Source organism: Helobdella robusta (assembly GCF_000326865.2).
Source record: "Helobdella robusta unplaced genomic scaffold HELROscaffold_68, whole genome shotgun sequence".
Classification (NCBI taxonomy): Eukaryota; Metazoa; Annelida; class Clitellata; order Rhynchobdellida; family Glossiphoniidae; genus Helobdella; species Helobdella robusta.
Genome location: NW_008705387.1, coordinates 240665 through 253232, shown reverse-complemented (window position 1 = coordinate 253232; position 12568 = coordinate 240665). Strand labels below are relative to the sequence as shown.

Here is a 12568-nt window from a genome sequence, read left to right as displayed (position 1 = left end):
CAAAATATTAGAAAATCAACCATAAAACTTGTTAATGCTGAATCGTCGGTGGATTTTTTGAACAACTGTATATATATATATGTATATATGAGCGTTCAATCATATATATTCAAATACAGATTCATGCATTTTTTATTGTTAGATAACCAACTTTTTTAGTTTTCATTTTTGTTATTTTATCTATTACTTATATATTAACATTATTACTATTCTTATTAGCTTGGTGGTTGGCTGTTTGGCGAGTTCCGGTGAGAGAAATGTTGAATTTTTCTAAATCGCGCTAAATAATTCTTATTGATATTGATATAGTCGTTTTAATTCGTCTGTGCGGGAAGACATCTTGTTGATTTTTTTGAAAAATGAATAAATTGACTATTAGAAGGGGTTTAAAGTTTTTCCGTGCGTTGATAATCTACACTCTTGTTCTGACAATTTTGACTTCGCTTTATTTGGTTGGTTAGAGAATAATTAAAATTTTAATTTTAGTGGTTTTTAATTTTTATTAATCAGCGTTTATTATTTTTATTTTTCTATTGTTATTAATTATAATTATTTATAATTAATATTAAAATTAAATATATCATGTGCTCTGTCTACTAATCTAATAAGTTTTAACTTTTATACTTATAGTACTAATGAGCGACTGCATGTTTTGAAAAAAAAAACAAAAAAAAAGAAATAAGAAGTCAGCTCATCTCAATTAGAATAGAAATATCATAGTCTCATACAGACTAGATACAATAACAATCAATACAAAATACATCTAAATGAATGAATGAATAAATTAATTAATTATATATGACTAAAAGATAAAAACCATTAAAACATTTTATCTAATAATGCTAACGTTATATTCTAATTACTAATTAGTAATTTTAATTTGTGTAATTTGTAATAGATTTAAATGATAAATAACAAAATAAAAAAAGATCATTCAGTTAATTTTTTATATGGCAAAGAAAATAAGCTCATTTTCAATTAATTAATTTCCATCATCAATGTCATCAATATTATAAAATTTTCATTTTTAGTCAATATTACTTTCATTTTTTGTCTTCTCTTTTAATTTATTTTTTTTTATTATTATTTATTATAGCAATATCAAGTAAAAATAAAATGTATTATTGGCAATATGTTTTTGTAACACATAATTCAATTTGTGAAGAGTTTTTTGCAGACCAAATATAGGTGTGAAGAAACTTCAAGAGATTTTTTGACAAACTTTTTTTGCTTGAAATTAAAATTGGGAACACCTGAATTTTTAAAAAATGAAACCATAAATGTTAGTTTATTTGTTGGGCAAAATACTCATTATTTTTTCCAATATTATTATGAAATAAAAATGTAAATAAATTAAAATAAATATTACTTTTTTTACTTGAATGCTTATAAATAACATAATTCCCATTGGTAGATTGATAGTAAATAGTTTCCTATTTAATTTAGTCTGTTTTTTTTACTCCTACATCATTATTTCTCATATATATATGTCTCCTCATATATGTGTTTTGCCAGTCACATCTTCTATGTTTGTCTCCCAGCTGATATCTTCACAAGTCTTGTATTATTTGTATTTGTATTGTCGAGGTTGGATTATTGTGACTTGTTGATGTTTGCTGCTGGGGTTGGTGCGATTAAAAAAGTTCAACGCATTCAAAATGCTGCTGCAAGACTGGTTGTTGGGCTTAGTAGACGTGATCACATAACTGGATGGTTGGAGAATCTTCATTAGTTGCTAGTAGGCGAATATTTTTTACAAGATGGCAGTTATTGCTCACTTGCATTCATTGTGTTGGACCGGAATACTTGAAAAAGGTTTTTTTGTAAAAAATCTGAACTGGACATGGGACATGCTTTGCAATCTATCTCCTGTGAATTGATGGTAGACCCCAGAACTAAGACGAAACTGGGTGATAGATGTATGTAAGTTGTTTCGAAAAAACTTAGGAACGATCTACCACTGCGTCATAAACAAATTGCACTAATAGAAAAATTCAAACAGGAACCGAAGATGCATGAAATAAATCAATAGAAAAATAATTAAAATGAACAAAATTTAAAATAAATGAATAAATATTTATTAATGAACTATAAAATGTAATAATTGTAAAATTTGATGAGTTTAATGGAAACTAAACAGTAAAATTCTAAAAAATGTGCTAGGGTACGTTCGAGGGCAAGTATAGGTATTAAAAATATATGCTTAAGACCTAATCACCATATTTGCATCAGTCAGATACAAGCTTAATTCTTTTCACTTCGAATCATTTTTCGTATAGCATATACTCTACACAATATATTTACATTTATTGATTAATAAATATTACATGGTCACATGAACAAGTGATTGTATACGTAGCCTACTAACGTAATTAGGCTGCAGCACAGGCTACGATGTATGTTGTGTGAACGCCTACCCGTTCATATATGGATAAATTTAAATACAAACATACATTACATACAATAATATATTTATTTATAGACATTCAAACTTTGATGACAATTTTGAAACAAAAATCCGGTGCAACCATGGTCCATGAGCCAAAAATAAAAATATTGCAAAAATGCGGTTTACGACATTTAGCAATGTTTACAAAAAAAATTACAACGCGTGTCTTACAACTTTGACATTATTAATATCTACACAACAGGATTTTTCTGTCGGCACGTTATTGATATACAGTTTCTTTTCTTCTAGAGCTGTGTCAATTGCAAAATTAGTAACACCGCAAATTTGACTCGTTTCAGTCAAGTTAAGGTTCAGTTTATTTGGTTTATAGCTAGCAGTTCGAAAGTTCGGATTTTGTTTGGTTTGGTTCGTTTCGGTTCGGTTGTATGCAAAAATCGAGTTCGGTTCTGTTTGTTCGCAAGCGAAGTTCGGGTTTGGTTCAGTCTTAAGAGGGGTTCGAGTTCGGTTTGATTTTCATCTCTAAACTTAACTGTAAGAAAGGCTTTAATTTTTTATTTTCTTTGGTATTTAAATTTATTTCTAAAAGTTATTTAAATGTAATGACAAGTGAAAATATAGCTTGCCATGTTAAGCAAATGCCAAAATAGTTGCAAAATGGTTAGGAAAAGTTTAAATACTTGTTTTTAGTTCGGTTAATTATTTTCAAAAATTTAGTTTGTAACCATTAGTTAAACTGTTTATTTTTAGTTGCAAAACAGTTTTAGTTTAACTGAAAATATTTAACAAGCTGCTAATCACTGAAGTGTTTTGAAATAGACTAGAGCTGTACCTATACAGTAAAGTAAAGCCTAGGCATTCTCTGAGAAGTGGCTAGTAACTGGTCAAAAGTAATTTTTTTTACTGCACTTGTTTCAGAAATATCTATAACATACAAACTCTGTGTGCGTGCGTGATTACACATGAGAACCGCAAATCACATACATTGACACATTCATACCATGAAGCTGCAATGCAAGGCTAGAAGTCTTTAACCAGTACATTTACAATACATTAATATTATTTTCAATTAGTTTTCATGCCCTCCCAAAAATTAATATTTTTCAAGATGTATGATTTTTTGAATCATATTGAAGTTTCCTATCCAAGTTATCTCTGGAGTCACACAGGATGGATTGAAAATTTAGATGTTTTTTATGACATTGATCAATGGAGATATGAAAAGTTGAGAGTTCATGTTGTCCCATTCTCTCACAATGATCCAGGTAGATCTCAATTAAACTTGGTTTAGCAGTTGAGTTTTGATAAATAGTTTACAAATTTTTTATTTGTTAATCTTTGTGTTGAAATAAGGCGTTATATTCTCAAAAATATATTTTTTCGTTTTTAAAGGGAATTAAAAAATGTGTTTGTTCGATCAAAACATTTTGTTGGAAAAAGCATGTTAACTGCTTTGGATTTTTAAGATTTCATGTTTTAAATTTTCGATGGACAAAAATATTTATTTTCAAGAGTGGGGAGTAATTTATGAGCCCATGTTATTTTTATTGGTTTTTGTAAATATTTAGCAGATAAATTTTTATGAATAATGAGTCGACAAAACATTTTATGGTTTTTCCAATTTAATTATAATTAATGAAATTTGACTCATTTTTCAGTGAAGTTTTTTCAAAATAATTAACTTACATATAAAATAACATGTAAGTAACTCTGCGTATAACTGCATTATGAAGAACAAAAAAAGATATAGTAACTATATTTTTTTTTACAAGTTAATTACAGTAGTTACTACTTTTTAAAAGTAGTTAGCCAGGCCCGGTTCTAAGCATAGGCGGCACATTATAAAGTTTTTAAGGGCGGCATTTTCTCTAAAAAAGTTATTAATTTTAATTAATTTTTGGTAATGTAAAACTTTCAAGTGTTAACATTTTTACTTCTAGTAGTTTATTTTTTAATGAGGTTAGCTTTTATATAATCTTTTTTTCCCAGTTTTCAATTTAATCTAAGGAAGCGGTCTTTTAAAAATTTATCAAACTTCTTATTTTAGGATTTTAATATATTTATTCATCGAAACTTGTTCTCTTATCTTTCGATAGCTCTTCGAGTTCTTCTAACCTTACCAGTCACTGCCGTTAGTGCCGAAAGGAGTTTTTCAAAGTTAAAAATAATAAAATCGTATCTGAAGTCTCAAATGTTTCAAGATCATTCGGTTGTCTTGCTACCATTTCAATCAAAAAAAAAAAATAGCTGATTAATTGGGTATGAGAGGATAAAAAAATTTTTAAATTTAAAGCCAGAAAAATGAAATTCATTTTAAAATACATTTTATATAAATTATATTGCATAGTTTAAATTGTATTGCATAGTTTAAATTGTACAGAAACCCAAATAACTCATTATATTTTAATTTTTGTTAATGTGTATTTTTTTATATGAATCGATTTATTTGTGTAAAGTTTGTTTTCAAATGATTTTTCTAATTAAGTAAAATTAGTTTGGAATTAGGATAATCAGATTTTGTTTTATTTTTTTAATCCAAAATTATTGGAGAGGGGTGGCAAATTCGCATGTTGCCTGTGCGTATGCACCGGACCTGTAGTTAGCACATAACTGTTGATAATAATAAAGTAGCAGTAACGATAATATTGCAAACGCAAATATAGTATACATGTTTTTAAGAATAATTGAGCTACATGTGGAAAATTATGAACTGAACGTACGCTTAGAGTAATCGCTTTTCGCTAATAATAGCCTTTAGCTACTGAATTTATAACTATAGATTTATATTCATCAAGGATGGAAATTGACGCCTGATTCATATTTTTCTGCATTTACAAAAAACATTTTGGATATTGTTTTGGATAAACTTCATTTTAATGAAGAAATGACTTTTACGTGGTCTGAAGTCATACTATTAAAGAGATGGTATAATTCACTTTCATTGCCAAACAAAGAAAAATTTAAAAGGTTTTTGTCGTTTTGCAACATGAGAACTTACTATAATACGTGAAATCGGGCGGCACAATGATGTAACGGTAAATTGCCTGACGCTGCTATTGCAGTTACTGGATTCGATTATATAAAGATCCACGCTTATCACGTGACATGCAATGTGTATGATGCTTGTTTCACGTATTTACATGCGCGGTGTGTTTGTTGTTGAAATGAAAATGGCAATAAAAATTTTGAATTTGTAATTATAGAAGGGTCTAATTTGATTGAATAATATCCTACATGCCACTGACGCTGGTTACTTTCAACAAATTTGTTAAATTTTTCGGCATATAAACGTCAAAAAAGTCAGACTTGAAAGCGTTTCATTAAATGAAAGTTTTCAAGTGTTTTTAATTAAATATTAGCTTGATACTCTAAAAAAGCCGCTGATTAATTAGTAGAAAATTATGTGTTACGCAAAGCTTTTCAGACTAACAAAATCAAACTCTGTCACGCGCAGGCGCAAATTACAAAAAATTAGAATGAAAATATATATGGCATTGATATGAAAAGATACGTTGAGAATTGATGTGGATGTGTCACACAATATTTATAGCTGGTTTGTGTGGATGTTCTCTAGGTGGAGTAATTTTTTTGTTCAAATGATTTGGTTTAACTGAGTGAAAGATTGTTTTAATTTGACTATGTTATAACTAGAAAAATAAGTCCAGTTTAGGTTTATATTCTGTTCAGCATTAGTTCAAATGATTGTTAATGTGCATGTGCAATCAGCCTGTTCAGATGTTAACTGTGTGACACTCAAAGACAATGAGAAACAGAAAAGTAAAATTCTTAAAAAATAAATATTGGAGATGGTACTTTAGAAACATTAAAATAATGGCTAATTTTGTCAAATTTTTTAACATTAAATAAAATTCCCATATTCTTATAAAAAAAATGTCATGTTGTCCTGCCACCCCAGCCCGGCGTGAAATGAGTAAATAAGGTAGGGGTAGATGAGTAGTAAAGAAGTTTTTAAATATGATTAGGTAGTTTAAATTTCAGTTTGTAAAGAATAATACCAACACTTTCCTTGTTTTAAATGACGTCAGAAACTAAATTTATCAATTTGTTCAAATAGACAAGTGCGTTTTCAGTTAAACAATTTCTCACTATCGGCGCCATTTTTAATTTAAATCTTAAGCATAAATAACGTTGTTACGGGATCATAAAAATATATTGTAGGTAAACAATGACTGTCTTTTATTCGGTAAAATCTACTGAAAACCAATGAGGTTCTTTTTTCATTTAGGACAAATTTCTTTCATGTTGAGACTTAAGCTAGTAATCTAACTGCATAGTTAAGAACCGATTGACTGGTTACGAAAACAAAGGTTAAAGGTCGTTCTATCTTGTGCACTTGCTTCAGAGGTGTCAACAACAAACACACACAGCCTATACGAATACGCGTGAAAACCACGCATCACACAATAGACGGGAATTTGTTTGCATTCGAATCCAGTCACTGCACTGGCGAGACCAGGCGCCTTTAACCATTGCGCCATCAGGCCGTCCGAGTAGTGTTTTGTTATCAGTTTTTGTTACACTAGTATCTTTAATAGTTTTTAATCATACTAATTTAGATTAAAATAGTTTTGTAAAATTGTTTTGTTTAAAAAAATTTAGCTTGGTTAGGAATGGTAGATTTGAGATTGTAACTGGAGGCATGGTTATGGTAGACGAAGCGTTAGTTCATTATGAATCTATGGTTGACCAGCTGATCAGTGGTCATCAATGGATTCAAAAAGAACTCAGTGAGTTGATATATTTTTAATGATATAATATAGACAATCTAGTTCATCTATGTAATAAAAATTACATAAAAGATTATAAAGTGAAATCAGCTTGGTCACTTGATTCGTTTGGACATTCTCCAACTTTGACTTATTTATTAAAGAAATCGGGAATACAAAACTTGTTCATTCAACGTACTCACTACAGCGTGAAAAGAGTTCTATCAACTACAAAGAAAATTGAATTCAATTGGATTACCAGCAAGGGTTTCGTGATCATTTATAAATTTTACGTTATTTATTTTTAAAAATTTTATTGAAGATTAATTTTTTGTGTTATATTGTAAAAATCTATTTATTTGCCAAGATATAGTTCGAAAATATGTAACAGAGAGGTTAAATTACCGTGCCATTATTTAAATTTCAGTTGGTCTACATGAAAAATGAGATTTCATAATTTAAAGCTCAGTGGAGTGTTAATAATTAGGTTATTAATTAAAAAAGAAAGACCAGTTAAAAGATTCTTTATTATTCAATTTGTCAAAACACAAGTTGGAATAAAGAGAAGCGAAAAATAACGAACCCAAAAACACTCTCTATTTAACTTGCTGAAGTTTAAGCCAATTTAAATGAAAATATTTTTCCAAGATGAGAGCTTATTTACTCACATGAGTCCATTCACATTATATTCAACATCGCATTCGTGCGGACCTGATGTTGATGTATGTTGCCAGTTTGACTTTACAAAAAGAAGGTGTTGGCAATGGGGGACATATGTTGATGCTGACGAAATAACAAATGATAACATCGTCGAAAAGTTCGTTTTCACTTTTGTTTCGATCGTACATAATTTAGAATCAGCGAAAGAAATAGCAAATGTCAAAGGAGTGACTGTTGCAGGCTTATATAAGTTAATATTCATTACCGTTTGGTCTATGAATTTTACAATAGCCTCATTAATTCTGTAATATTGTCATTTTATACTGAACATGATTGACTGATTCAATTAAAACTAATCTGTGCTTGTTGTACTCATTTTTTCTGGTTGACGATCTTCGTAGATAATAAATTCAATTTAGTTAATTTTAATTAGCATTTATTAATTTGTTTCAATTGTATTTTTTATAGCATGTTTTTATTATGACAAAAATAAAAGATGTTCACATTATTATTATTGTTTCTGATATTATTGATTTGTTGTTGTCGTCGTCGTCGTCATCGTTGTTGTAGTTGTTCTTAGGTCAGACGTTCGATTCCTCCAACTTCCTGAGGGTTTTGCTCACCATTGCCGTCGCCTCTAGTAGATGTTCGCTCATCTCTCCAAGACGCTGACCCAGGTTGAATGTGTTTCTAATAGTTAACATCCAAAGGTGTAAAGGTGTGGAACTTTTTCTGCCGCTACTCCACATAGTCTACATTGGTCTTCCACTTCAAGGCCAATGCGTGTCCTGTATCCTCTCAGGGCTATATGATGACCCATACTATATCTACTCAGATCAGTTCCTGACCTTTTATCAATCCTTTCTTCCACCATTCCTGTAGTTGCTGTGTAGGCCTCTTTCTTTCGAGTATGGTTCATTGGCTTAATCGGGATCAGGCGTCCAGTTCTGTCATGTTTGTTGTATGTTCAGGTTGGAACCTTTTAATTTTATTGGCTTTCATTCATTTCATTCCATCAAATTCATTCCATTTCATCTTTCAGCTCCTTACCACGTTTTAAACAGAAAAATATATAACCGTTTCTTTGGTGAAATACTAGTAGATGAATGGACTTTTTTGGTTGATGTTATTCACATCAAATTTTTTATAAATTTTATTTGTGTGTTAATAACTCGTTGGTTCGTTTTTTATTCATAGAGATTGTTTGTAAGAAATTGTATTCATACAGATTAAGTAAGCTTCCTGCGGTAGGGATCAATAAATATTTTTGTCCTAAGTCATCCAACTAGTCTGAAGTTTAGTATTAATTTGTCTGAACGGTGACCTGCCTCAAGAAAATGTCTTAGGTTGATAATGTAGTGCGGAATAATGTCTCTCTCTTGAGGTTACCTATATTTTGTGAAGTTGTTTTGGTTCCTTATTAAATGTAGGCATATTGATTTGACCATGTTATGTCCACAAGTCAGTGCTATCTATGTTATTTCGTGCTACTTAAAAAATTTAGATCTGTTGTATTAAGTTACCATAGCCATGTTTTCATTTTCAGGTCACAAATGTTGTTGGATCAATTGCGAAAAAAAGTTCAATTTGTTAACCACAATGATGTTTATCTTTTGGTTGGAGATGATTTCAGTTTTAGTAACACTTTGGATTGGGAAATTCAATGGAATAATATGTTGAAATTATTCAATCACATGAATGAGTACGAGCATTATAATGTTGAAGTAATTATTAATAGATGATTTTTTCAATGCTAATGTTTTATATGTAACTGCTTTGTTTTATAATTTAGCAAAAAGGCATTACTATCACAACTTGTGTTGTAAAATATGTTTTATATTAGTTTTACCAGGATATATATGTAACGGTGACGTTAGTTATAATCAAAGATCTTCAGTTTTAAAGAAAAAGGTATAAGAATAGATAAGTTTAATCTAAACGGCGAAATTGTTTAGTGGTTACAGGCGTGGTCCTGCGTTTTAGTGGCTGGATACGATTGTAAAAGAATTTCGCGCATATGCTTATGCAGACTTATTAATTAAAATTAATTCGTCATCTAGTGCAGTTCTACATCTGTAGTATTGGTGGCGAGTAGAATCTTTCTCCACCTTTTTCTATTTTCTGTTGTTCTGCTCGCTGTTGATTTTCGCTATGTTGATTTTCACACCACTCCATTCTTCTGTCATCAATTTAGAGTCATTTTTATCTTTCTCTTTTTTTCTTGTGCATTTTTGTATGATCTCTTTTCCTAGGCTATTTCGTTTTCTAGTTGTTAGACCAATGTAACTCAACTTCAGCTTCTGCTTTTCCCAGTAACTCCTTCCGTTCCTAATTTTTCGAGCAACCAGTTTTGCAGCATCAAAAGCTTTTTTTTCTTTTTGTGAATTTGACTGATAGTATGTTTTCTCCAAACTTTCTTTGCATGTATTGCTTCGTCCTACAGGTGACATTGATGGCGAAAATTGCTTAACTTTATTGTTTTTGTATGAGCTGGATCGTGTTTATCGAGAGTAAACATCAAATAAATAGTTTTGGTTATGAATGGAGAACTGATCATGAATTAATATAGTTTATAGCACACTACAATTATTAGACATTTTGTTCATTGATTAAAACATGCATAAAATTTTATACATTGCTCAAAAACTAATTGTTTGAAAATAATAAACATTTAAGTTTAGATTTTCAACAATTGGAAATTACTTAAGATCTGCGGAAGCTAAATTAAAAGGAATGAATTTTTCAATTCCTTATCTGGATGGCGACTTCTATCCATACTCAGATCGATCTGATCAATATTGGTCAGGTTTCTACAGCAGTCGGCCTTTTTTAAAGCAATTAATTAGAAATTGTCAGTCCTTGGTTAGGTAATTTAATAAATTTTTAAAAATTGTTTTTTTTATGAAAATTGAATAAACAAATTTTAAAAGTTTATTTTAACCGCTGTATTAACATCACTTTTTAACACTACTACAACTAGTTACAAGTGTAAAGCAGTGGATAATCATTCCTGATTTGTTGATGTGCTCCAATGTTGCTTTATTTTCCACACCTGAGGGCCGTCATATCTGTTTAATTCTATTCAATTTTATTAGTTTAATGCTGTAGACCCGAAGCGAAATTGTTATAAAGAAAAGAGCATAAATTCAATTTACACAGCGAGACTGAAATATAAAGTTTTTTAATGTTTAGCAAACCTACGTAAATTAAATAGAATTCTTAGAAAAAATTAATTTGGAAAGAAGAAAAAAAGTATTATAAATAGTTTTTATCGAGAGAAAATTAAGAATACAATTGTCACGCCCTATAAAAATTTTTAGAAATCTTTGTATATAAAATATCTAAATACGAACAATATGAGTTGGAAATACTGGTTCAGTAATAATTTTTATAATTAAAATTATTGAAATAATTATTAGTCTTTAGATGTATATAAATTAAAAATGAAGAAAAATAATTTGTTTGAAGGTTTACATAATAAAAAATAATCTGCAATAATATAATCATTAGTTTTAATGGAAAGTTCATACGTAAACTTGGTTTCAATACATTTCAATGTGGTTTACCAAACCTGAGAGCCGACATCTGTTAAATTTTATTTAATTTTATTAGCAAAATGCTGGAGACCCGAAGCATTTTTTTTGTTTTTCTTTTTTATCTTTGTTTCATGTTTTCAATCAATCAATCTTCGTTTGCGTCCAGAGACCCGGTTTCCCGAGGTAGGACGTTGTTTTCTTTGCCATCAACTTTTTGCGCCAAATTAGACGATCAGTTGTATCCATTTCATTTAAATTTAGAGCTTTCATGTCTTGCTCGATTGTTTGCGACCAGGACTTCTTTGGACGGCCTTTGGGACGTGTGCCAGGTACTTCAACATCTGCAAGAGAAGTTATGGCACTGTTTCCACTTCGTTTGACATGACCAAACCACCGCAGACGGTGTTGCCGGCATTCGTCCTTTATATCATCTAAACCAGCACGACGCAGGATTTCGGTAGATTTGATATGGTCCTTCAGACTAATTCGTTGCATCCATCGGAGCATTTTCATGTCGATTCGTTGAAGTTGTTGTTCCAGTTTGGTTGTCATTGGCCATGTTTCTGCACCATATAACAACACCGGACGTATCACAGATTTATAAAGTCTTGATCGTAGTGGTAGTGGGATGTCACGTCGCATCAATATAGAGGCAAGGAGATGCTATTTATTCCAGGCTGCACGTATGCGTGATCGAACGGCAGCTTCAGCTGTTCCAGTACAATCCAGAACATCCCCTAAATATTGAAACGATGTGACTTTCTCTACCTTAATGGCTTCAAAAACAGTGCTATTTCGAATTTGTTGTTGTGGATTGATGCAAGCAGGACAAACAAAATTGGACACTATGGATAAAGTACCAATTATTTTTGAACAACGTTTGTAACACCACTGGTTACACTGCTGACACTTGATTGAATTGTTACCTACACCAGTTTTACAAACTGAACAGGGCCATCGTCCAGTAGCTGTGGATTGGATGGGTGGTTCACCAGTGTTCATTGCTTTGGTTTTGCTGATGTTGACTTTGAATCCATGATCGGCGAGTCTGGTGTTCCAATCTTCAAACATCTATGCTGCATTCTGCTCAGACGTGGCTGTTAAAACGATATCATCAGCATATACTAGATTCCAAATGTCACCAGTGCGTATCTGTTTTGTGATTTCTTCCATCACAGTTATAAATAACAGTGGACTGAGAATCGAGCCTTGGTGAACTCCAACGCCGATGTCAAATG

General features: G+C 30.7%; 1 protein-coding gene across 1 annotated transcript; it reads left to right on the top strand.

The window, feature by feature from the left end:
• Positions 1 to 3515: 3515 nt before the first annotated feature.
• Positions 3516 to 10665, top strand: HELRODRAFT_89226 (hypothetical protein; the record flags this gene model as incomplete). The annotated part of the gene is made up of 7 exons (XM_009030402.1): positions 3516 to 3672; positions 5203 to 5374; positions 7028 to 7155; positions 7228 to 7401; positions 7783 to 7951; positions 9341 to 9518; positions 10471 to 10665. The coding sequence occupies 7 exons, from the start codon at positions 3516 to 3518 to the stop codon at positions 10663 to 10665; spliced, it is 1173 nt and encodes a 390-aa protein (XP_009028650.1).
• Positions 10666 to 12568: the final 1903 nt, after the last annotated feature.